Here is a 26,450-nt window from a genome sequence, read left to right as displayed (position 1 = left end):
AGAATAGCAGGGTATTTCTGAACAGAGGCAAGCATGCTAGCTAGTTGGTTTATGCATAACCAGAGAAAGCTCAGGAGGTGAGAATACACTAGAAGTTAAAGACCCAGCTCACTCCAATAAGTCTCAGTGAGGGCTGAAATTTCCCTCCTCGTCCAAATCAAAACCACCCTGTACCACAGCGGCTTCCAGCCGATGGCTAGTAGCTAGCAATTTTCCCATTAGATTAATTATGATAGTTTAGGTGGCAGTAACCTAGAAAAGTAGAACCACAGAACAGTCCTGCTTGGAGAGAACTTCTGGAAATACCTTGTCCCACCTGTGCGCGAAGCAGGACAGAGATCAGGTTACCCAGGGCCCTCTCAGGCTGAGTCCTGGATATTTTCAGTGCTAAGGTGAAATGCTTGGTTTCATTTACCACAACAAGTGAGAGAGAAGCACAGAAGAGCAATACAGAATAGCGATGTTCAGTGTTTCATAACATCATTTTTAAGTTTTCACTATTCTTATGAAACATAATTTGCTTCCAAAGACAATTAGAGCCAGAGTGTAATTGCAGTAGTTTTGCTGGCACAACTAGGAGTCTTAAGACACTGAAATAAGAGAGGGACACACTGCTTTCACTAAGGACAATTAGAGAGTTGTTTTCAGGACAGTATAATTATCCATTTTCACAAGTCCTTTATGCACAGACACGCCATTAACTTCAATGACAGCTTCAGACATAGAGGATATACACAGGAATACACCCGGCAGGAGGATGTACACAGGAATCTGAAGTTGTGGCTTTTCTCTGACAAATTCTCATACTTGAAAGAAAGTAATTTTTGTTTTCTCAGTCTCAGATAATGTAGGGGAAAAAAGTTTTTCAGCTGCTTTGCTATTATATAAATTAATAAATAGGGTATTTTAAATACTGTTTCTCTATGAAAAACAGTTTGCCACAAAATATCAACTATAGCTGTCTATGAAACTTCATGTATTAAATTATGCTATTACAGTGTACGTTACTGTATTACAGAAGCTATAATTCTCATTACAAATGCTTAAAATTTCTTATGTTAATGATAAAGTCAGTTGAAAAAACACATTCAGACAGTGAAAAAAATATTAACGCATTGAATGTCCACCAACGATGCGATGTGGAGACACTTGCCTCTGCAGCTCTCCGTGCTTATTTGGAGCTGGCTGCCCAGCAATCTTCACATGCCCTGCAACAACAGAAGTATTTTTAAAATAGTAGAAGAGGCATATTTCAGAGAGCATATATAGCATTTCAGGATTACTACATCAGCTCCCTCTTACACCTAATTTGCAGCATTAGATGTCTCCGGGCAAAGTGTGCTTGCATTTTCTATAGACTGCATCATAGTCTGGGGAAGAGCTGAAATGCATTTAAGTACTGCCAAATCCTTTTAGCTCATCTTCTGTTTTTAGTGCACTCCCCACAATGTTTCAAATTCCTTCATGATTCAGCTAAAACTATCATGGAATAAAAAATAATAACAACTAAGATCTTTCCTTCCTATGTCATTCACTATGTCTTGGTATGAAGCACTGCCTTTTAACATATCCCACAGTGGTGACGAGCTATTAGAGTACTCACGGCACAGTTCCTGCTGGAGATATTTTTCCTGTTGTGTTAGGGGAGGTTTGGGGTTTTTTTCCCCAGTCAAAGGCAGAGGCTGCTGGGATGGGAATTCAAGGGTCTGTCCTGCATGCTCCTTACACAGCTTCTGTTGTGGCTGTGACCTGCCTCAGCTCCTCTGCTGTGGTCAGAGACCACAGCATCAGCCTGGTGAGGAGAGGAAAGCGAGCTGGAGATGCTTGTGAAGCCAACCTACTTAAGGCTTTGGCTCTAGGTTTCACTACTGCAGATGCAGGGAAGCACTCACAGTTCCCTGATCCACCTGGCTGCCTTCACAGAGCAAAGACTTGGCTTGGAAGTGGCACTCCTTCCGGCATGTCTCTAAGGGCATAACTTCAGTCCCCATTGTAGCCACTAATATGCGAGAACCTTTGCAAATATGCGTTGATCCATGCTTTTCTCGAGCTCTCTGGCTGAAACCTCTCCTCATGCCAGCATCTCCTCAGTACACTGCTGGGCAGCCCCAGCATCATCGGGGGAAGAAACACCGCAGAGCACATTGCTTCCCGGCTGCTGCTAACCAGCTTTCTGCTACAGCCAAGGGGAACTTCAGCTTGCCTCTTCTTCCTTCTGCCCTTTTCTGACAAACTGACAAGCAGTTTATTCACTGCCTTTGTCCATACAGAGGCACCAGTCTTTCAGCTCTTGGTGTTGGTCGTGGGCAGAAGGGAGGCAGGAAGCATGAACATTGGACATGGTCTTTGCCGTGCACACCATACCTGTTCATGACAGGTTTTCCTCCTGGGGCTCTACACTGGTAAGGGTGTATCACAACACATGCAAGCCTTCCAAGAATAAACAATGACATATTCAAGAGGACCCTGAAAGTTTCCTTTCAAAATAGCTAAATACAGACGTTGCAATCAGGGTGGCTCCCACTCAACTGCTGGAAACACAGTCTGCTATTTATATGCAGAAAATGTGAAGAATTTTAAATCTGCAAGGGTGGGAGAATGTAGAGCAGATCACGTCTGTCTTGTGAACGGTAAGTGCTGCCACAGACAGGTCAAGAATTAAAACAGAAGGTCTTGTTGAGCAGCAACAGTCAGTGAGACATTCAGTGAGAGCTGCTGGCCTATTAACAGCCCAAGCCAAATTGCCATCGCCAGTACTTGTCCCTCGAACACCAGGCTTGGACAAGCTTATGCACTAACTACATACATGGATTTATAAAGCCTAGATAAGTAAAAGATACAGCTATTTCTATTTATACGATCCCTTTAGTTGAGATAATCATTCCTTAGCAATATAATTTTAATCATCATCAGTTTCAAGTTACCTTTATCTGAGGGCATAAGAACTATCTGTTCAAGTCTTCCTCTGGGACTCGCAGCTCTCCAAACTATCAAGTAATATACGTTTACTAGTAGGTGCTAGGCACTGCTGTCCCTAGAATGTACACATTCAAAACACAGGAAATTAGCTGGATTAATGGAACATAACCCAGTTAGACAGTCAAAAGATCCATATGTAGTATAGACTATAGTTAATAGTGCAGAAACCAAAATTCTGATATGGGTTTTAGGGAGGTATTTCAGGAGGTTATCATGTTAGAATTTACTTCCTTACCAAGAAGAGGGTAAATCTAACATATTTTTCAATAAACAGAACTACTGTTGGCAGTTTACATAGACTTCAGAATGAAATGATATTATCTTATTTCCATATTTAGTCTTAAATGCAAAAAATGACTATACCATTGAATTAAACATTTGAAATATAAAACTGAGTTCTATGGTAAACTTTTTTTAAAACAAAAGTAAAAATATAAACCACAAAGAGGCTGAACAAGGAATGAAATTCTAGTTTCAGAGTCTGAGGTAGAAAACTCAGCATACAAACACAGGCTACCAGGCTAAAAATGGAAACTCATCAACTGGGCTATAGAAGTTCAGTATGCCAGATTCAGAACATGGTTTTAAAATTCTGATTTTTGTATTTGAGACTTTTTAGATGTCCCTTCTTTTTTGCTTCCTCTCCATCTCAGAGGATAGGCTAGACCTAGAGAAATAACAGCAACCCTCAAGGTGATGTCTGTAGCATCCACATGGGAGCAATGGAGCTGGCCGGACCTGTGAAGCTGGCACACAAAACTAAACAAATATTTTTGTATATGTTTTCTTAAAAAAATTACTCTGAAAATCTCTAATATGTTGTAGCAAATAACCAATGCAGAACAGGACGGCTTTAGAAAATAAAAAAAATTAGTAACTCTACATTATTATTATAAAGACTCACAAATTTAGAAATACCTGTGAAAGCTGGTATCTGTACCAAAGATTTCATGGTAAGCAGAGAAGCTACTCACTCACTGAGGCAACTCCTGTCTTTCATTGTGCTGCCTTCTCATTGCAATTTAATTACTTATTTGTTGTCCTGACTTTCCCCTTTTACCCTGCCAAAAAAAGAGAAAGATGTTTCTGTGTGTAACACTTACGATCACACTCACCATCACTCAGCAAGCATCTATGTAGAATAGCATCATATACAAGCCATTTGGAATTATCAACTGATTTGGGGCTTGTTGCTGTTTTTTAAACAAGTTGCCTTTTATTGTATACAACTTTTATTATAACAATATCGTGCATTTTTATTCTGTGGCATGACTATGAAGGATTACTATCACATCTAAAATCACATATGAAGTATCAAAGTAGATTTGCATTATGCCAAGTTAATGAGTACCTTGTTTTTCCTGAGAATCAACTCATGTATGGTTTTGACATTATCATGTTAATTCAGAAGAAAGTGTTGTGCTGGACTCAAGCCATCCAACCAGCAGTTACTCTATTATATTATATCATCCAAGTTTCAGCGTTTTGGGTTTGTTCCCTATTGAAAAAAACCTCCACAAGAAATTTTCCAGTAGTTGAAGCATGATTTTGTTTTACACTGCTAGCCATAGCTTGAATTACTCCAGTTTCCACATTGAGCTCTTCTTCCCTCTCCCTAATCAGTATCTTCCTGTGGCCAGTTTCATTGGAACAGATTAATCTGCAGTATAACCAAATTAAAACTTTCTAACCTATGCTATATTTCAAGCATAAGCCATTTGCTCAGCAGTACACAAAATCCAAAGGCAGTATGAACACTTCCCCTCAGTAAAGCAATACTGGTGAGCATCAGGGGTTGGACTGTATCAGCAAGGCTTTAAATTCCTACCTTAAAAGAAACAAAAATCACAGCCAGCCAGTCCTCAGGAAATGCATGGCTTGGAGCACCTTGGGCATCAGTTGCCTTCTAAAAGCAGGCTGCCAAGGGCTTGCACACTACACAGTTTTGCAGAAAGCAGAAGATACAGGGCAGCCTTCCCTCTTGGAAGGTCATGGTCAGCAAAAGTTCCTGAAAGAGCTTCAAGAGCCCATCAGTTCTTTCAGTACGGGCAGGGCCACTTTGAGTCCTCTCCCCAAGGAGTGCTTGCAGAAACTACCAGGAGCAGCAGACTCTCCTCTTGCATACTCACCCCTGGCCACGCAGCTGGGTCCGTCACCATCCTCAGTCCTTTCCTTTCCAGGTCTCACACACAGGGTGCCGTGGGTGAGTGGCAGCAGCACCTCATGGGCATCGCAGCACTAACCCAAGCGGTGGTGGAGGGTGGCTCCTGCCTCTCCAGTTACTGCTTCCAGCTGCCAGATGTTGAGATGTCTCCACATTTCAGCACAGGTCATTTTTGTAGCTTTTCACCGCAACAATGGGTGCTAGAAACATGTTTTTACTCACCTTAAAAAAACAAAAACCAAAACTAGTAGGTCCCCAAACCTCTTCGTGATGTGAGCTGTGCCACAGGCACGTATTGCTCTGCAGCAGGCTAAATAAGTCTATTTTGCTACCAACAGGGATGTAGCTGTCCTATACCCACAGAAAAACAGCTAGCTCTTAAGAGTTTCCAAAATACAGCCCTTGGATTTATGTTCCTGCAGCCAACTGGCAGCCACAAAGACCACTGTCACAGTGAAGTTGAGAAAAGCATCCAAAATATCTCTGGCATTACTGCCAGCTTTATTCACAGCAAATTTGATTGACCAATATTTATCAGTCCCTAATGAAGTTGTTTTAATCTGCATGGAATTCATATCAAATTGCTGTCTGGCAGAAAAAAAGACAACACTGATTTGTAAGGAAAGTAGCAGTTTCAGTCACTAAACAAAAGAAAAACCATCCATGCTCAGATCATTACCGCTGAACTGGCATTGCTAAAGGGCAAGCCACCCAGGTTCCGCGTGTCTCCAGTGCTGATGGCTGTTCCTAGGGCACAAGCAGAATTGTCAGCAGAGGTGGATACCAGTTCAGTTTAACAGCAGTGACAACAACACACTACCATTTTAGTTTTTGGTTGGTTTTTTTTTTTTTTTTTAAACAGCAATTTATAGACATTCCTCTATCTAGACAAATGTCACTCAGAAAATTTTAGCTGAAAGTGTCTTTACGAATGGCAAATCTCTTGTCCGGATTATGGAAAAATAGGTGCTTGTATATTCATTAGTTTCAGCACAGTTTTTAGAAACGTCATTTTGAAATGCCTTTATTTTAAATTATGCCAGAACTTCACAAATTTGCCTTCCATCAACTGGATGAAAAAATGGAGCCATTTTTCATTTCTCAGGATATATTAAAACATCAGTTAAACATTAGACTCCGCACTGCTGAGAACAAAGGTTCTTACAAGGTATGAGCTGACGCGCCCCAGGCACCCCGGGATGTTGCCGACGAGTGACTTTTCTCGCTAAAGCAGAGAGGAGCCAGGCTGCCACACCCGCAGAGAGTGCTGCTGGCAGCCACTGCTCGACGGCCTCCGGCTCCTGAACTGCTTCCTCCACGGCTCCGTGAGAGCCGGAGTTGCCACCTTTTTGGAACTCCACTTTGAGTTGTACACGGGCACAGGACCGGTGGTAACGGTTGAGTGCACTAATTAATCTGGCTGAGGGACAAGGGGAGCATCTGCTGCTGTAATTAGTTGAGTAGGTTTTGGGTTTGTGCATTTGTGAAGGAAGGTTGCATGTACTCCGGTCGGGAGTATTCACGGAAGCTGCAAAGAAAAGCAGAAACCTACTGCAGCTTACCACCTCCTATGGATCACCATGGTAAGTGCTGTCAATTTACATTTCAACTTTTAAACATGCAGGATGAGGTTTTCAAGGAAGCTCTGGCTCTACTTACAGGGACAAACTCCGAGAAGTCAAGACCAACAAAATTCTTGGAGTCGCAACAGAAGCCAACAACTTTAACAGCTTGGGTTTAAGTGCCAACGTTTCTCTCACATTTATGTCTCATATTTCCTAAGCTTATAGGGTCCCTTGAACACCTGAAAGCTTTTGGAAACCCAAGCCCTGAGATTTCCTGCTGTTCCGCATTCTGTGTACTATTTGATCAAATCTATGTTACTTATTTTACTTAACAGTAAACCATGCACAATGAAAATCACTGACACAGATTATAGGCAAAATAAATATTTTATTGGTTTAATATACACTTTTGTTTAAGAAATCAGCCCTTGTGTGTCTTCCTAACACAATTAAAAATCTTATAAACTTTTCATACAATAGTTATAATTGAAACTAATTTTGATTAAAGACCTTGACCTAGTGTAAAGAATTTTTTAGTAGATGCAAATGGCAAAGGAGTAAAGAGATTCCAAGCACAGCAAAATGGGATATTGCATATCCACTGAATGTCTGTTTGATCACATAAAACCTCCAATGACTTCCAAGTCGCTCCACTGGAACAAACGCATGTTCACCAGGCTAACTGAAAATCCACTCAGTGAGGGTTGGGGAAGGAAAAAAGATTTTATTTCCATTTTCCCCATAACACAAGCAAGGTCATTCATCCACTCCAAGTTGCACATCCTAACTGCTTTCAGAAGATCAGAACTTTTATTGCGTTTTGGTTAACATGAAGCAGAAGAGAAATTCTCTGGGTATGACTGAAAGCAGTCAATACAGAGACAAAAAACAGTGCTTAAAATATGGCATTTGTCTATAGAGGGGTGGGCAAACAGTAAGGAAGCAAATAAAAATAGTTAAAAGTTGTCCTCTACATCAAGATAAGGCTTTCAGTGTCAGAACTTTAAGTAGTTTTAAGCAACCTCATGTCATTCTACCACTCTGCTAATAGTAACCGCCCCAAGAATTAACAGCAATTTTTACACCAGGATTTTTTCCTTCTTTTGAAGTGGCACTAAGTAACAGCAGTGGGAACCATTATTGGCTGTTTCAAGCTCTTAAAGTGGATCAGTTATTGCACAAGAAATACCTCATAGAGGTCAGTGTTTTTGGGGGGGATTTTTGTCTTTTTTTTTTTTAAAAAAAAAAACCCTAGGCTGAACGCATGTTAACTGGGTTACGTTTGGAAATCTTCAAGTTTCATGATGCATCATTAAACAAAGAAATTAGCTACATAAAAATTTACAACAGGGACATACAAATAAATAGAAAACATTTCAGAGAGCCACAGCTTTGTTGATGCTTTAAGGAAATTAATGAACTAGTTAAAGTGTCTAAGTCGTTATAGATGAACTCAAGGAAAGGTACACATCATAGAACGAAGCGTCAAATACAGTAGCCTATCTCAGCAGCTTTAACATCTCCTGAAGCAAACTAACTCGACACTTCCGCCAGCGTACGGCGCCCAAAGCAGAATCCCACCGCATTTCGGACCACATCCAACCTTACAGAAAACAAAAAGCAAGATGAGTATTTAATTAGATTTCCAGAAGTCTCCATGTTATGCTTAACTATGCACTTTGATAATATTCAGATCTAAGGCAGGCAAACTACAGAAATCCTCTTGCATGATGCATTCCCATGCAAAGTCATCACGGAGCATGCCAAAACCAAAAATCAAGACCACTGCATGAAAGCCGACAATAGAATAGGCCAACCTATAAACCAACTGATTTTCCAAAGCTATCCAGGACGATCAGTATCCTCTGTATTTAATGAACTTCCATTTTGATCACTTACGCTTCAAGGGGAAAACGCAAAGAAAGCAAGGTTTTCATTAATCATATGACCAAAAAACCATATAATCTGGCTGGGACAGTTGCCAAAGATTACCTGTAGTACCCATTTCATGGCTGCATATCTTGTTTTGCAGTTGCAGATCTGCTTTGGGGTGACACAGCTGCTAACAATCCACTTACTATTTCTCGTCGTATTTCACCAACAATAGATTCCTTGATCTGAAAGGGATTAGCCAAAGTTTTAAGGTCAGCAAGTTATATAACCAACGGATAAAACTAAATGATATTGCAGATATGTTTGACATTATTGACATGTGAAAATGTACAACACCAAAAACGTAACTTCCAAAAAAAATGCAAATCGAAAAATATGAGGCTTTCTCTTGGAAAATAACTAAGTAATCTTAAATTTCTCACGAATCGTATAAATGCAAACCAAAGTAGTTTTATTTTTCCAGATGGTAAATATATCTGTGTTTTGCACTTAGGATTACCGGTTTAATGTTACGAAAAAACACATTTCAACTATACTAAAGTTCTGAAAACTGCATTTCAGGATATATACATCAGAAGTGCCTCAAATGCACTGCTTTTTGACATTAGCTGTTACCTCTTGAAAATGAAGGCAGGACCGATCTGCCTCACAAAAGGATTACGCAGTAAGGGAGGTCCAAGTCTATGAACATGAGCAGCTTTTTTTCATACAAATCAAAAGAGGAATCCTAATTATATACTTTCAGCAGTGAAGACAAATCATCAGGTAGCCCCTGACATATGATCTATGCTAGCAAAGACTATTTTTCACAGGATTGTGACAAACAAAGCATTTACCCATTAAGTTTGACATAAACAAACGCAGGAGCTACTACTATCTGAGTGGGGCTGAGGCTAAACCAAAACCAAAGAAAGAAGAGAGCACTGACGGCTACAGTAAAGGAAAAGGAGAAAAGGAGGCAAAACCAAGTTCTACAGGAGTGCAATACGTGGGAAAGGAGCAGGGCATGACAAAGAAAAATAATATGGGTTGCTAGCAAGTATGAGAAGCTTTTGGCCCCAACTCATTTTTAGATGGTCTTCAGTTGGGCAAGGACTAAAAAGTCAGATATAGTTCCCAGGAGAGGAGAGGACAACGATGGTGAGAGAATGTAGGGAAGTAGGAGCCAGAGCCCAGCCGCCAGGGTCACTCACAGAAGCACTCATCAGCCCAGTTAAGCAATACCATTTTCTTTTTCTTATGAAAAGGACAAATCATTTCCTGGCACGAATAACTGATCTTAGACTAAAGAACATACTGTTCATAGTGTCATTTGAAAGTAGCTTTCAAGTGCACGAGTACTGGTAATGAACGTTAAGACTCGATGCCAAAAAAAAGCCCAAATTTCTAATCCCGGTTTTGCCAGTAACAAATCCCTTCATGTTCTGACGCCCCACTGGTACCATGAGAATAATATTTATTCAAACCCAGCCTTCCCAACAGCCTTGCCATGTTTGCGTAGCCCTCTCATCATCTCAATGATCATCTTGTAATTATTCTTGTAAGTCTCCCCTTTTCCTGGTGCGTCAAAAGGATTAAGCAATTACGTCAGAGGGGTGGCAGCAGCATTAGCAACAGGTTATTTATCCCTTGTTCTCACTGGCAAGCAATTCAATCCCTAAACCATTAGTGGCAAAGTTGCTCAGTTCATTACTACTTTGCATCAAGCCGAAATTCAGACACTATAATATCATTAGGAAACAGGTTTCCAGTTGGGTTGTTTGCTGATTAACTGACAAAAGAAAAGCCAGCGTGTAACAGGACCTGGCTTACTGACGGCCGCAAATCCTGAGGATGTCTATGCCGATGCACACACAACGCGCACAGCTTCAGGACTGCAGTCACTGCAGGAAATGCTGGCACAGGGGCAGCCCAGCTGTCCAGCAGACCACTGTGGTAACAGAGCCCTGCACTGCTCTCTCTGCTTTCCTTCTCAAGATGGGGTGGGTCTGCAAGCATGCTACAATACAGTCATTCTGTGCCCTTCCCTTGCTGGACAGACAAAAATAAACCTCGCTTTCCAAAGAAAACTGATAAAAGCTTCCCAAATTAGCAAGTAAATGGTCTAGTATGACAGACAGTCTTGTGGAGGGGGAGACTGAAAGGGAAGCGTCTCCTGTTCTATTCTGAGCTCTTCCAACAACTTCTGGCTTGACCTTGGTGCATCACTTGAGCCCCGTGCCTCTCACCTTACTGCCTGGATGACAACAAGGCCACTCTCTACTGCTTCTTTTCACTGCCGCTGCTTCCCCCCCTCTTTCCAGACCCATCAAGGTCATTCCTACGTGGCGAGCACAGCATCGATTCCCGCAGTGACTCAGTCCCATGCGTGTGTCACAACAATTGCCAATGTTTACCTTTTTCATTACAAATAATTTAGGGCAAGGTGCACCTTCCATTTCCTCTGCAGAGGGCACAGCCCGCTGCCAAGGCTTTTCCTTACAAAAGACAAGCTGGCAATGAATGCTCCACCAGTATTTTTAGCAGCTGAATGAAAAATTGATCATTTGAAAGAGAACCCACTTATTTATGGTACGCATGCTACGTTGATTCAACGCTAATATTCAATATTGTATTAATAGCACAGTACCACATTCATAGATAGCTTTACTACAGTAAACCTGTGACCTTTCTTCCTATCAAAGAATTACCATCACCGTAATATTATGTTGCTGCTAAATAATGACCTGACTGAAAGTGAAATGCGTCACAGTGGCAATTCTGGAGATGGGTGTTCTTCACCTACTGATGAAAAATGGGCATGAGGCTTTAACAGTCCTCATACTCCTGATCTGAATTCTAGAATTAAAAGAATTATGCTCTATTCTATTTTATTCTTGTGCCACTTCATGGCAGCAGTTGGTGAGGTTTTATGCTCAAGATAGTAAGATGAGGAACCCAGTGTCAGCACAAGGGACGTATGAACAACCAACCAATGTTTTTAATCGATGCTGAGCTAACATGGATTTGAATGGAAAATGGAAAAGGGAAGTTTCTCTATCAACCCATATCTCTGTCCCATAAAGACCCATTACAACCTCTTGCAAGTCATTGTTGCCAGTCGTTGACAGGCAAATCATACACATCTTTAAAGTATAACTTCATTAAATTTCATTTACAATAGAGAACTGTTATCAAAACTCGCACTGCTCCAAATCAGAAAGCTTTTTAAACTATCATATCTTTTAAACTGCAGAAGAGCAGAGTGAGAGGGTTTGGTGGCACTCCTAGCAACACTGTGACCTACGAGTCAATCAATAGCGCTTCATGTGATACTCCAGTGGAGGTCTGGCTGTATTTTCATCAAAACAAGAGGGCCACTGTTTGGCTTTTTAACATTTCACACTGTTGAATGCTTTTCTGTGGGTGTTAGTCCATTAAATGATGAAGGTTACCACCATAGTGGTTTTTTTTTTTTTTAATGCTAGCAAATAGTTACAGGTCAAAGCTCACATGCATTACAACCCACCCAGGCACACTCTGAAACACTGCCTGACTTTTCTTTCCCCAGCATGACGTCACACAGCAACAGAGTATGGGAGGAATAAGCAAGGGTTTCACATTTGTGAGTGCACACATCAAGAATGCATCCTACCAGATTTCTTTCTTCTGACAACAAAACTGCAATTCCTTTGTTAACAACATTGCTACTTAAGGAAGACATTTCAACTTATACTGTTTTAGCTTTTATGAAATGCAAAATATTTTCCTGATCAGTATTTAATAGCATATTCTGGCTAAACTATGAGGTGCTTTCAGCCAATGTATCTTCCTTCTGACCTACAAAACTTCTCATGCTGAGAATCCAAGCCAACCCAAAGCAGACTGCCAATGAAGTTAAACTGGGGGACAATCTCTCTGTGTGCTCAAACATTCACAAAGGCAGTCAAACACAGTTATTTGCTGACTACTCATCTTTGAATAGTAGCCTCCCAGTTCAGTGTGGATTCCTTCAGCATTACAATGTCCTCAGTGCCACACAACCCAAAGAACAATCTCTGTACAAAGAGTACACATCTTTATTTGCTATCAATTAATGAAGTTAAAGAGGAACTTTCACACAAGCCAACCTCAGAGAAAATATTGACTGAAATAACTCTGTACTTTGACTCCAGCTCCCTTTATGTCTTTGCTGCTTTTATAGTACATCTGAATTACAGCGCTCTTCCCCTCTCAATTTCTCCTTTAGCAACACCCCGCCACCACACAACTCCTGTGACCTGTGTGTTTTTACAGAAGGGCTGGAAGTGTTACAAAGGCAATATCCTGGCTTTATTTCAGAATTGGCAGCACAGGGCAAGGCATGATAAATGTCTCATGCAAGTCGTCTCTGAGCATTAGACAAGGAACCCCTTTAAACGTGATGCAAAAAAAGGGGGACCCGAAATAGAAAGAATTTGGGATGTTTGGGGGTATTTTACGACATCTCCAAAACAAGACCTTTCCCAAGACTCCTTCCAACTTTACTCCAGCTGCTTTAGAGAATATGACAGCAGGAGGGTAGCAGGGAGTAGACATTTAAAAATTGAATGCTTGCCACCCTGCCTCATTCACACCTTTGCTTTCAAAGTAGAGGTGTAAAGTTGGAGCATCACAAGCTCCACTGCAAGGACCAGTGATGGCCAGAGGTATTTGGTTTCTAATGCTGAGCAGAATAATGATGAGGTCATTAGTCTGGTTTTATCGTTTTATCGTGAGATGTGTGGCTTGCCTCTCATCTGTTTTAAAGACAAAGCTAAGGCAAAGCTGGTTCCAGTTATTCACAGCCTCAAAGCAAGCAGACCACAGCATTACAGCTTGGCCTGTTGCACATTCCTGAGCATGACACTTCTCCTGGCCTTTCGAGGGGTTTACGGGCAGTGCCACACCAAAGCTTCAAGGGATGAAGTAAAGGCTAAGGGTCAGTGAACCTCAGTTAAGGGCTAAGTGGTCCTTCTCTAGTGAAGGAGGGGGAATAAAACCCACAGGTTCTCAATCCCGGTCTGCTGTGTACTCACAGCAGAGACCTTGATCCACTTTCTCTCAAGCACAACTTCTGAGAACAAGAAGTTTCTTTTCCTTCCTTTTCCCATTTATACTACTTGCCATAAAGCTTTCTGTCATGCCACTGACAAACAAAACACACAAACCTGTTTTTTAATCCAGACCACAGGAAAAATAACCAAGCACCCTTCACTTCCATTGACTGCCAATAAAACTAGTCCAACAGCATCAGTGCAACATCAGTCTTAAAATTTGAAATAACTTCTCATCTGACTTGAGCTTGCTTCACTTACACTTCTACAGTCCTTAGTGGTTTGGGGCAGAGGGACCGAGAAAGCATTTTTAACATTTATTACTAAGTTGTTTCAGAAACAGTATTTTGTCAATCAAATTAACTCCAACCTGGCATTTTAGCAAGCAAACGTAACAGAGAAAATTCTACTTGGGGATGTGAAACACTGTTGCTTAACCATGTAATAGAGACTGCAAACTCTTCTCACCCAGATGTATAGTAGTAACAAGCTATTCATTTACATGCTAACCACTATCACTGAAAAAACATCTACTGTTGTGCACAAGAATGCAACTGTAGTTTGAACATTTAGTGACAAGCTCTGAGCCTTTAGAAATAGGACAGTAATAGTATGGAGCCCCAGCTAGAGAGGGACGAGAAAACCCCAGTGCCCCAGAGTTACAGACAGCCCGTCTTCAGGTTTCAGTAAACATGGTGCAAACATCCTAGACCTCAGCCCCTCCCCTCCTCACCTCCCGTATGACTTGCTGCAGCTCCTCCTGCTCCACACTTCTGTGGATTTCATCAACCAAAGGCACGAGAGGGACTTTTTCAAGTTTGTGATCCTCCTCTGGCTTGGAATCTGCAAGCTCCTCAGAGCTTTCCACTTGCTGCCCAGCGCCTGCTCTCACCGGGGGAGTTGGTGTTAAGGCAACAGAGGCCCGGTATAACTTCTTGCTTTGACCCTTTGACTTTCCTGTTAGTTCAGAGGATCCAGCAACAGCCTTTCTACCTGCGTGACCGGAGCACACTGAAGAGGAATCAGAGTTTCCATGGGAGAATACCGACTCTGCACCCTCTGCTGGGAGAGTTTCCAGTCCAAGATCTCCTAGTCCTAAGCCTAGTTCAGACTTCAGAAATGATTGCTCTCGAATAAGTTCGGAGACCTAGGGATCCAGAAAAGAAAGTCCTGAATAAGCATATTAAAAAAAGTCATATACAGACACAACTATGCTTTCTTGTTATTTATTCATCACTTACTCATTCCCTCCACATAACAAATACAGCTATAAAATAAATATATGCTTTCACTGCAACAAAGAGGATCATAAAAAGGAATGGGCTTTTTTGAAAGCCAAGGTAAACATGAATTGTGGCTGTTCCCCAAGCCAGACTTTTGCAATACAGATGCGTTCTGCCAGAGCCATTGACAGACACACACGTAAAGGCTTGAATTTGTTTTTCTTTGCTAAAACAATTCAGGTTTGTTCTTTTCTTTCTGCAGTCTTTGAACTACTTATTTTCAGTAGTTCAGGAGCTTACACAGAACTCCTACAACAAAATGCACAGAAAAAAAGAAATGATTTCCCCTAGAAAATGCATCACCACGTAGTCATTTTGTCAACTAAATGCAAACAACACCTCACTTCTACATATTCCTCTTAAAAACAAACAAGGCTTCACAGATACTTAGATCTATGGTTAAGTTTGCTTAAGGGAAAATGCAGCTGTTCTCAACAGAGCTGCTCAAGCGAGTAAAGCATTTCCAAGATTATGTGTCAAATGAGTCTCTTGCGCCCTTTACTAAGAAATCCCTTCCTGGTTCTTTTTCTTAGTAAAACACAGAGCACACAACAATTACTTACCGGTTCAATGACATTCAATGGAGAAGGGCATGATAGATTATCAGCGCTTCTGCTTCCATACATACCCTGAAAAATTAAGTCAAGTTAATGCATTGAGGATTTTTTTTAGTACTGTCAGAAGCCAATATATAAACGTGCTGTGTCTCAGACAACTTTGTGTTAAAGCAGAAATTTGGAAACAGGAAGCAAAGCTGGCTGGAGAAAGTTTACTTCAGTCATTTTTAAAGCAGGCTCTCTTCTATAAAAGGATTTACAAATAAAAAGATATTTATATGGTTCAAAGAATGCAAGTTTGGCTTGAGATCACAGTAATACCATATTTTCCTGTTCTTGGGTTTCAATTTTTTCCCATGACAAAATACTGGAGAGGAAGATGTGGCCTGTGCCTGTACTGCTTCTACAGAAGCGGATTGGCTAAGAAAGAGGAATGAAACCCAGGAAGAACATATGATACTTTTCATCTGAGCTTCTTTTGTTTGGCTGATGACAGAGTTATAGCAGAAAAAAGAGGAACAGTATGCTGCTGAGTGAAAAAGAAGAGAAAGAATATCACCATGCCACCAATAAACATATGCAAGTGCCTTTTATCCCCCCTTTTGTGCTTCTGGGGGAGTGTCTGTGGGAGTAGAACTTCTCCCACTGTTTGGCCGGGGGCCACACATTCATCTGACAGAGCTACAAAAGGCAGTGGAGGAAAAAACAGAAGATGACAACTGGATATTCCTGGTTTTTTTATTCTATATATTGGCAGAGCTAGAGGGGAAGCACACCCCATTTCTTGGGAGCGTAACACTGAATTTCTCATCTCTCTGCCCTCATTTTACAGGTAAGAAAACCAGGTAGGGGAACTCCACAAAGATTATAATCATCCCCCAAGGATTTCGGACATGAGCACTACCTACCAAACTTGTGAGATTTCAGGGTCATGAAGAGGAAGAAGAAGAAAGCACTGACAGAAGAGGTCTGAAATCAGATCTAAAACCCCTAAGAGAGGTATTGATATGTATTAACACTGAGAAAGTCCCTCTGAACACCTTTTCCCCAAGATGAAACGCTGACTGAAAACAATAAAGTGTGACCCCTGATACTACACACAGCATCATTACAGTCCCCAGATACCACTGTGAGAGTTTAACAGTTATGAGTTACTAATATTACGCTGGGAAAACATACCATGTTGTTGTAAAAGTAATACTTACTATGTGTGTCTGAGGTCTGTAAGGCGAAGACATGTGCAGACTTCTCAGCTGGTCTTCCAAAGCAAGCAGACGTTCTTCTAACTGCATCTCTAACTCCTGTAACTCCATGCGGACAGACTTTCTCAAGCTCTGTAGCTGATCAGCTTCATATCTATATCAAGTCCATCACAAAAAGAACAAGGGCATTCACTGCTCTCAGCTGCACATCACAAAGGGGAAACTGAGCAGTATAGCCCCATGAGTAAAGGGCTCCATGTGAGAGAATTCAAAGCAGAACACGGAAAATTCCTCTGTCATGGAAAAATTAGCTGAAACCCTTAGATGGAACAAAAGTCTTTCTCCATTGATAGAAAATACGTATCACTTAATGGAGAAAACTAAACAACACGGACTATCACAGAACATGCTCCAAAAATTTTAGCTTTAAACATACACAAGCAAAAGAAACAGGCATTTAAACATGTATCTAATCAAATCCAATTTAAAACCAGCAGCAACAAAAATCAGAGCAGCGCAGTAAAATCACACCTGGCTTCTGCATGGTTCTAGATTCCCAAGCAGCTGCAGCTGCATTTTGGCTGGGATGCCATTGTCTAAGAAAGCGAACTGATTTCAAATATGTTTACTTTTAAAGTGGTTAGTCAAGAGCTGATTCAACTAAAGTAAATATATAAGCAGTTTTGAAAATTGTTGTAGATCAGCTGCTGCTGCTACTCATGGTGCGCACAAACGCACAGCACCAGCATATGAATGCTATCTGTAGCCTGCTGAGTGGCCACTGTAAAGCATCTGAATGCTACAATGTCCATTTTTTATTTACATCTACAAAGATGGGAGGGGAAAAAAATAATCTAAGCTGGAAATCTCTAAGATTTCCCCCCCCTGCCCCCGTATCCTATGTTCAAGTATCCTATGAGAGAAGTCCTTAAAATCCACAGCTGTAAAATCACTTTGGAGAAAGGATGAAGAAAAAAAAAGTCTTCAGTTAATGAGAACTAGAGATTAGAAGAAGAGGAGGAAAAAGCTCTAGAATGAAGGACTATAAAGAAGAGAGTAAACAAGGTTTTGGCAAAAACTCAGCTCCAACTCTGTTCAGATTGAAACTAGTAAGATATTTTGCTCAGATTTCAGGGGCAGCAACATATTCCCTGAAGTATTTCCAGAGTATTTTCTCTCTTTTTTTTAAAAAGATCTTATTACCTTTCCTCTTCTGTCATATGCTGATAAACTGTTGTCTGTTGACGTAACATAGTCAATTCCAAATCCATCATCTGGGTTCTGAATAAGTTTAGATTTCGCCTTACCACTTGTAGCTCCTGGAAAGTATTCTTATTAAAAAAATAAAATAAATCAATTCATTACATGGAAAAAATTGCATTAAAATATGTCTGGATCATATATATACACAATCAAAGAAAGTGACATTTTTAGATGTATCATAAAAGCAAATGCGTGAAAGGATTTCCATGTATTTAGAATAATTCCCTTTTAATGTTATTTGCAGAAGAGTCATCTGTTATCTCTTGAAAGCAAAGATAGGGAGCTGCCCAAAGTTACCACAATCTTTGGCACATTTAGTATGTTTCTTTGTGTTTCATTTCAACTAAGTACCACTGTGTGAACAGGGACACTTACTTCATAGAGAGGTAGAATGGACGATCTCTGAGTAGTGTAACCGGTGGCTGCTGAAAGATCCTGACCCCTCATCACCGGGTACTAGGGAAGAAAAACAATTTGAAATGGGAATGTCAGCAATCCCCATTATGAACTCCTTCTGAAACATGCAGATACTCTGAAAACAGCCACTGCTAAAACACATCCTTGCTGGCACTGCGATTTCTGATATCTATGTAAATATTGTCTCAGGAAAAGGAAACCGTACAGAACGGCAGTGCCAGCTCTTAACTGAAGCACGTGAACCAAGGCTCTGCAATGTAAACGTGCTACAAGTGAAAAACCAAATTAGTCCTGTCTGACAAAGTAAACAGGAATAAAAGCTAAGTTTTCCTGCACATACAATTTATGCCTGAAAACTCAGTAGTCTCAATTGTCTTAGCTAATGATAAAAAGAACAACTTCCATAACAGAAGTGAGCAAATTAAACTGTCCCATTTTCAAATTATGATTACAGTCACAGTTGTTGTGGGGTTTTGCCACTTCTCAGTTTGTTGTTTTTTGGTTTTAATCTCACTACATTGCCTACATCCAAAGACCCCTGTGTGCTAATGATCTCTCATAAAAACAAGACAGTTGAAGCATTTCTATTTGCATGCTGCATCGACAATGGAGCAACCAGATAAAATTCTGGGGCTGTGACATGTACAGACATGGCACAACAAAGAACAGTGGAAACAGCAAAAACATTTACCTTTTCACACATGAAAAAGACAGATTATCCAATATAATTTTGAAAGAATTCAACGGACTATTGACACGCCATGGAAAATTTGTAGCATGTCCATTCATTCAAAGGAGTTTTGCTCAAACATGATTACATCAAGGGGATGTTTTGTTTTTCCTCTCACAGTTTTCTCCGTTCCCTGTTCTACCAGGAATTTATCTACTCCCTTTCATTCCTTCCTGAAACCAGAATCATATAATTGAAACGCCTCAACTTCTTCTTTAGCTGCTGAGTATGCTCTGTGCCAAATTTGATCTTGGTTGTAGGAGAAAGCAGTATCAAGGAACTATGTATTGTAAGCAAAATGTTTTCACAGAAAATTCTGTAACGAGAAGGACCAAAGCCCAAAAATGGAACTGGTGTAGACTAATTAATCCGGAAGCAGAAGTGGACTAGGAGATACTATCCCTTCTGATACTATTTTTAAAAAATTGAACCAGCACGAGCCTGAGTTCTGGACATAATACAGTGGTTTCTTCTTCAGCAGGTTTAGGTAGCATGGTGTAAGGTGTAAAAGCACTGTAGCACGTGTAACCTTTACACAGATCAAGGCTGCAACTGGAACACAAGAGGAAATCTTACAAAGAAGGTTAAATTCTGCAAACACCCACTCCCAGGCACACTGTCCACTACCTTAAGCAATGGCTGACAAACCACAGTTGATTACAGCTCTCCACTGCAGAGCTGTGCCCCAGTACCAAAGCCTGCTCCAAGAAGCAGGGCCAGCTCATATAACCAGTCAGGCTGGACTAGCCCCTAGCTTTTGATAAGGAACAAAATAAAGCAAGCAATGGAGGTCTAAAAAGGCCCACTACAGCCTACCACCTGCAACATGGTGCAGGCAAGCACGTTTGTCTTTGAGTGAAACCCACAGAAATTGCTGAAGCTCTACAACGTAACAGTCTTCATGTATTCATATATGAATGAGCACAGTCTGCAACTGCTCTGCCTGCATAGCCTGCTGCAGCACCTTGCGGGCTCCTAAGCGGGATCACCACCAAAGAGAACAGCAGTACAGGGATGGCAGAGGAGGGAAAGCTGGCAAGGAGGAGAGGTGTGGCAGAAACTGGTAAAAATGTGCTCTCATATTCAAGCATTTCTTCTCCAAGCGATGAGATCGACAAAATTTCAGACACTGACAAGACTGGTTCTTAATAAAAGACATGACTTCCAGATCATGTTGACAAGCTCCAGAGTTGAACATGAAAAAGGTTGGCCTGAAATAGCACAGAAATGTACATGGAACAGCCCATCACCACTGACATCATTAGTGAAGCCATGGGACTTGCAATGAAAAAAATGTCAGAGAAGTTAAAGGACTGCCAATACATATTTTCAAATCTAAACCTAATGACTATCACCTTAAAACAAGAGCTGATAAAAAATACACTGCTCCTTCCTCCCACACAATGACATTCATAAAATTTTAAAAAATTAAAAATAAAATCAATCTGGGTCAGCTGCAACAAGAAAAACTTAAGTACTAAACCAGTGGAGCACTAGGGAGATGATCATTTGCCACTTTAAACAGAAGCTCCTAAAACAGCAGCAAATCAAATCTGAACTAAACGTCATTTTTCCTGATCTGCTGCACTATGCAAAGGAATATTGAGGTTAACATTTTGGATTTGTAAGGATAAAATAAGTCACTTAGCCCAGGGACAAAATTTGGCTTCCTCATACCTGTGAGAGGTTCTGCAGAGAGTTTCTGATGTCATGTAGGACCCGGCGAAGCTGCATCTCCACAGTGGAGGGTGGGTTGATGACATGAGGTCGATGAGGAAATCCAGCATGCCTTGCAGAGAAGGGACAGCTGAAGGGGGAAAGCAAGGTGCCAAAGGAAGAACCAGAGATGCTCGGGACGCTGTGGGTACTCAGCGTCCTTACATGCTCACAGAGCGGTCTGTCCTGCCACTCAGTGGGGAGGGAGTGGAGGGAGCACGTCGACTGGGACATGTGTGCTGGCATGTGCAGCAGGCAGCTCTGTACCCTGGTGGGACTGGCCTCCTCGGACAGCCTGCTGGGCCCAGTCTGGGGCACTTCTTTTTTGGAGGAGGAAGGCGCAATGAACAATGTGGATTTGCACACTGGCTGGCTGGCGGCTGCCTCACCCTCACTTTTGTCATTATCAGACGTCGCTTTCTCGTCTCCCTCCACACGTGTGTACTTGTAGGTGAAAGACGGAGGGCTGCACAGAGTCTCTTTTCCTGGAGTTAACTGGACATTTACAGAAGACACCACTTTCACTGGATTCAGCAATGCAGTTGGAAGAGACTGAGACCGCCTTAGAGGATAGCCCGATTCAGCAAACCAGAGTCTCTGCTTCCTCAGGAGATCTTTTGACTTGAGCAGAGAGCGCCCGGCCCTGGAATCCGATGTGCTGATGATCCTCATCTCGGCTCTTTGCAAAGCAATGTGAACCCTGTCCACAGACGATGGGGAGGAGCTGCCACCTCCCAGAGACTCCATTGACCTGAGGATATGGTGCGTGTGGTACTGAGGAAACTCAAACACGCTGCCTTCCTCCAGCAGCTCCAGGTCTTTTTGCTGACTGGAAATATCTTCCTCTTTAGAGCTGACCTCTCCTTGGACTGTCTCTGATACACGAGATAACTTGATTCCTCCTCCTAGATTTTGTTCAGTTTCAGAGTCAATAATTTTTCTATCTTCACTCCTTCTATTCTCAGAAGGTACCCCAACCTTTTGTCTCTCTACTTGAGAGATGATATCTTCTTCCTCATCCTCATCTTCCTCCTCCTCAAACTTACTGAAACAGGGCAGTTCCTTGGCTACCGGTGTCTTCTGTTCTTCACTATGCGACGTCACGGTTGTCTCACTGTCACAGCTGTCTGCACTACTTCCCATGCCCTGCAAAGACTCCTGAACCTAGGAAAGACAGGAGCCAGCAAAGGGGTGAACATACTGGAGACTCAACTACTGCCTTCTCAGGAGTGGGGCTGAGAGTCCAAGTCCATATTCATTGGGCATTGGGGTGGGGAGCAGAAAGAATAATGCAATTAGTGTTCAAGAAAAACAAAGGAGAACAAAGAAACCATAGTATCAAGTTAGAAGCATACTGAAGTAGGCACCAAAAGGAGACGGTTAAAAAAAAAAAAAAAAAAGGCAAACCATTCACACATTTCTTTGATTTGACAATAAACTCTTTATTGCCAGAAGAACAGAAGTGGCAGCAGAGTAAAAAAAGTAAAATGCCAGTATTTTAGGTAGTGATGACAAAGGAATAGCAGGGTAGAGGTACATGGCATCTCCCACATATAAAGGTTCACAGTCGGCACTGAAACAAAGGGTGGTAGAGAATGCATACGGAGAAGTGAGGAGTACTGCAGACTGTAGTGAAACTAGTGTCACTGGACAACATTTAAAATAAGAAAACCAGACTGCCTACACGCTCAGCCTGTGTTAAGTTCCAGAATTTTGAGTTTCAAAATTCCAGTTTGAGACTGAGAATCTCACATTTGGCTGCTAATCTCTATTGAAGAGGTCTGAGTTTTCTCCTGAGTTTCAGAGGAATGCTATGGCTGCTAGAGTCAATTATTTAACAGTAGATGGCACTAACTTACCATACTTTTATCAAACAATATACACCCCTCTGTATCCCCTTCATCTTTTCACAGGTTCTCTTCTCTAGCTGCCAACTTCTCATTTCCCCTAGTCTCATCATTCACCCATATTTTCTGAATTCAGCCCAGCACTTGGTCCAAATAAAGCAGTGAAGGTGGCAGAAGAGGGCCTAGCAACTCCATAGCACAAACCTCCTGCAGTCTCAATACATTGTGTCAAAACACGAGAGCAGAAATAGAGAGCAGAAAAATCTCAGCCCTTTACAGCCAACGCAAATAAACTCCACCAGTCTTCCAGCGAAGAGGCACTTAGTTGCAACATGCTTTTAATGGACTCTTGATCAGGTTGCAACCAATTTAAGGATCAGATGCGAGCAAGTCCAATCTGAGACACCTTCTAACATGCCTGTCAACTTCAGTGCAGTCCCAATTAAGCAGAGAACAGAACCAGTATCTTGGACTATTATGCTCAATACAGAGACTCAGGCTCATGATTTCCTTTATTCACTCACTTGCTCTTGGAAAGTGTAAGCTGACGTTTAACACAAAGACTAGCACTGTCTTGGCTTTCATTTTAGTACTCTGTTGAAAAACTAGTAAATTGGAAAGCACAGAATACCACTACCAAAACAGGAAAGCAACGCTGATGGATGGGGAGGGAGGGAATATCTTCCTAGTAAGTGCCAAACAGCCTATAAAATGTCTGGTGTGCCACAAGGAAAAAACCATACAGTAGCATTAAAAAAAAAAAAAGTTCAGCAGCCTGCAAGCCACAGAAATGAAATTACTGGTGATACCCAGAATCCCACCTTTGTATTCCTCGGGACTGTGGTTTAGGTTCCAGACAGCCAACTGTTGGCCCTGAGGCCAGGATCCAACTCTAGAGTTCTCCCTGGCTGACTGATAGGCCAACCAAATAATGGCTATTACTGTGCAAATGGTTTAGGAGAGGCAAGATAATACCTCTTCTAAGTATCAGGAACAACACAGAGCCAACGAGTGTATTGGGCAGACGCCTAACCACCACTCTGAAACAAAAGCTTCCCCTGTGACATGTGGTCTCTGGTCAGTGTCACGGCAAGTTCTGGGACTGAGATCAAAGGAACTGGAACGAGTCTGGGAGCTCAAGATCAACTACACATTAGTACACCTTCCCAGTAAAGTTAGTATGAAATTGTTTTCACTTTCTGTCAGCTGCTAACTTAAAAAAAAAAAAAAATTTAAAACCCAGAGGGAAGGCAAAAATTATACAAAAAATTAAATTAACAGAAAAAAAACCCTATAATCTTTTGTAACCTTAACCTGGACTCAGCAGGTCCAGCTCTGAAAATGAGAAGTTTTATGAGATCTAGACTGATTGTCACAATAGCAGTCAACCATCAACATCCCTCCTGCCCTCCCCAGGTCCCAACCATCCCACAATAACCAACCACGGTATGGGAACCTTACCTGAAGCTGATTAAACGGAGAACAATCTGTGGAGGAGTCCTCAGCGAAGCCACTGCTGTCAGAGTGCTGACTCGCACTCCGTAATAGCTGATCTGTTTAAAGCAAGCAAAACACAACCACAATTACTTTACAAATCACAACCTTTCAAGCCCAATCACATTCAATACACGCTTTCCTTTTACATCAAAGGAACTCTAAGTGGATAACACAATTCCTTTTCAAGCTCCGCTTTGAACAATACAGAGAAACAGCTTGTTTGTTACAAGCAAAACCTCTTCTCATGCAAAGCCATACTCATGAAACCAAGCAGCAGTGGAAAAGGAACCATCTTTTACATTTTTCTTTCCTGTACAGTGGAAAAAACCCGACTCTGCAGATGTTGACACTTGTGTGGAGTTTTCCCTCCACAAAATGGAATCACTGGTTAATTCATATGCAGGCAGTGGAACAGTTGCTTTTGTATTAACAGGTACAGGTTTGCCACCCCTTCTGATCATGGAGATACAGGCGGTCGTCTCCTGCCAGCCTACACCACCCCATACACCCCGAGAACAGCGTCACATGAGCAGAGAGGGCGATGCACAGGGCTCTGCGAACGGCTAGAGATGGTCCTCCACTGCTCTAGCGGACAAATACAAAACATCTCTGACACATCAATGGGCGATCTGCCAAGGCACATTCCCAGCACTCATTTTATACACGAAAGATAAGGTCCTCCTGCTTGTTCCTTTCTACTTACATTAGGTAAGTGTTAAAACAGCCTAAAGAGACTCTAAAATCCTCAGTGCTACCCAGAAGTGGTTTCCTCTAGTGCAAGCACTATATAGCCACAAAGCTGCTTTCCAAGGAGATCACAGTAAATTCTGCAGTATAGTACTGCACGTGTATCACTCCCTACTATACAGAGGAGGCACTCGCCTGGTACGGGGTTTACCTTACAGCACCATAAACATTTTGCTTAGCCAGATGGCAGCCGAGGCAACAACTGCATCTCAGCTCTAATTCTCATCAGAAGTGTAAAAGTTTTGAGCTGGGATGAGACCACAGTGGCCTCTAGCCCCCACATCCTTGCTGTCTCCTCCTCACCCTGGGGCGAGAGCTTGTTGCTGTCTTGGAGGCTCAGTGCAGAATTTTGCCCCGCATTCCTTCAACCACTTAACTGTCATCATATAATTAATCCCAGTTCACAGCTCAATGCATTGGAATGCATTATGAAAACTGTTTTGAAACTGTTGGATATTCAGAACTGATTTTTTTTTTTGTATTAATTTTGATGAACATTTCACTAACACAGAAATAAAAGCCTGCACAGGCCCAGAAGTCTGTGAACACCAGGAGAGGCAAACTGCCCATTAAACTTCTGTATCAGCAATTTCACACAGTTTTTAGGGAGTGCCTTTCAAATTGTGTTGCTGTTCTGTTATCATGGTAGCCACAATATCCTGGGATGATAAACAACTTTTCTGCCTCAAGACAGACATCCCCACCCAGCTCCCAGTAAAGACAATGGAAATGACTTCCCTGAGAACTGGACCAGCTCTTATTAACTGCCCGATACAATTAATCCGGCTGAGAGAGCACGCCATGAACAGGTTGCCATGACAGCTGAGGCTGGTGGGAAGCTGTCACCTCCTCCAAGGTGAACAGTGACCTAACTTTGGCCTCCTCTCTGTCTCTCTTCCTATTTGGTGAATTTTAATTTAAAAGGAAAAAGCGCTACTGGTGAAAGCCTTAGCCACATGAGAGAGATTCCAATTAGTTCAGATAAACCAGTGTGTGTCCTGGCATCTGGTTTCATGTGCATTAAGTTTATTACTACTCAAGAAAAATATTGACCTGCCCGTCTGTTTCCTTCTCAGTCAGTATTTCCTTTGCAGCTATAAAAAAAAATTTACATACATATACACGTCCCCTCAAATTAATTACTGGTCTCCTCGGAGACACCATAATAAACTCAAAAACCCCATGTTTTATACCATTTTCTATGGTATTTCTAATTAGCATGCATGCTTTGACAGCCTTACATTACAGGTACTGCAAGTCATGTGGTCAGACTAGAGCAGAGGCACTCAATATCTGCCTCATCATCTTTATCCGTGGCAAGAGACCAGCACAACATGAACAGATTAGGTGTCCTTGTCCCACCTAAGGAGACATCCCCTTAATACAGTCATACTGTGCCTTCTGTGATGCAGAGCTGCTAGGATTTTTTTCTGAACATTTTAAAACAAATCAGAGAGGACGTATTTTCTGACTAGTCATCTTCCACCACACCCTACCCTTGTGTCTTGCAAGTTCTCAGTTTTCCACTATATCACT

The 26,450-nt window shown here is 41.7% G+C and overlaps 1 protein-coding gene across 1 annotated transcript in view; it reads right to left on the bottom strand.

Annotated features, from left to right (window-relative positions):
* Positions 1-8,094: 8,094 nt before the first annotated feature.
* The window catches only part of SSFA2 (sperm specific antigen 2), a 33,639-nt gene continuing 15,283 nt past the window's right edge, over positions 8,095-26,450 (bottom strand). Inside the window, exons 8-16 of the mRNA XM_010161885.1 lie at positions 24,132-24,223; positions 20,785-21,987; positions 18,336-18,416; positions 17,901-18,028; positions 16,701-16,851; positions 15,502-15,567; positions 14,389-14,802; positions 8,701-8,825; positions 8,095-8,311 (exon numbers count right to left, since the gene is read on the bottom strand). Of these exons, the coding sequence (XP_010160187.1) occupies positions 8,715-8,825; positions 14,389-14,802; positions 15,502-15,567; positions 16,701-16,851; positions 17,901-18,028; positions 18,336-18,416; positions 20,785-21,987; positions 24,132-24,223 (2,246 nt within the window). The 3' untranslated portion in view covers positions 8,095-8,311; positions 8,701-8,714. The remainder of the gene's footprint in view (positions 8,312-8,700; positions 8,826-14,388; positions 14,803-15,501; positions 15,568-16,700; positions 16,852-17,900; positions 18,029-18,335; positions 18,417-20,784; positions 21,988-24,131; positions 24,224-26,450) is intronic.

Source organism: Eurypyga helias, unplaced genomic scaffold (assembly GCF_000690775.1).
Source record: "Eurypyga helias isolate BGI_N326 unplaced genomic scaffold, ASM69077v1 scaffold7382, whole genome shotgun sequence".
In the NCBI taxonomy this organism is placed as follows: domain Eukaryota; kingdom Metazoa; phylum Chordata; class Aves; order Eurypygiformes; family Eurypygidae; genus Eurypyga; species Eurypyga helias.
Note: the sequence above shows the minus strand (reverse complement) of the source record. Positions and strands in the feature narration are given on the sequence as shown.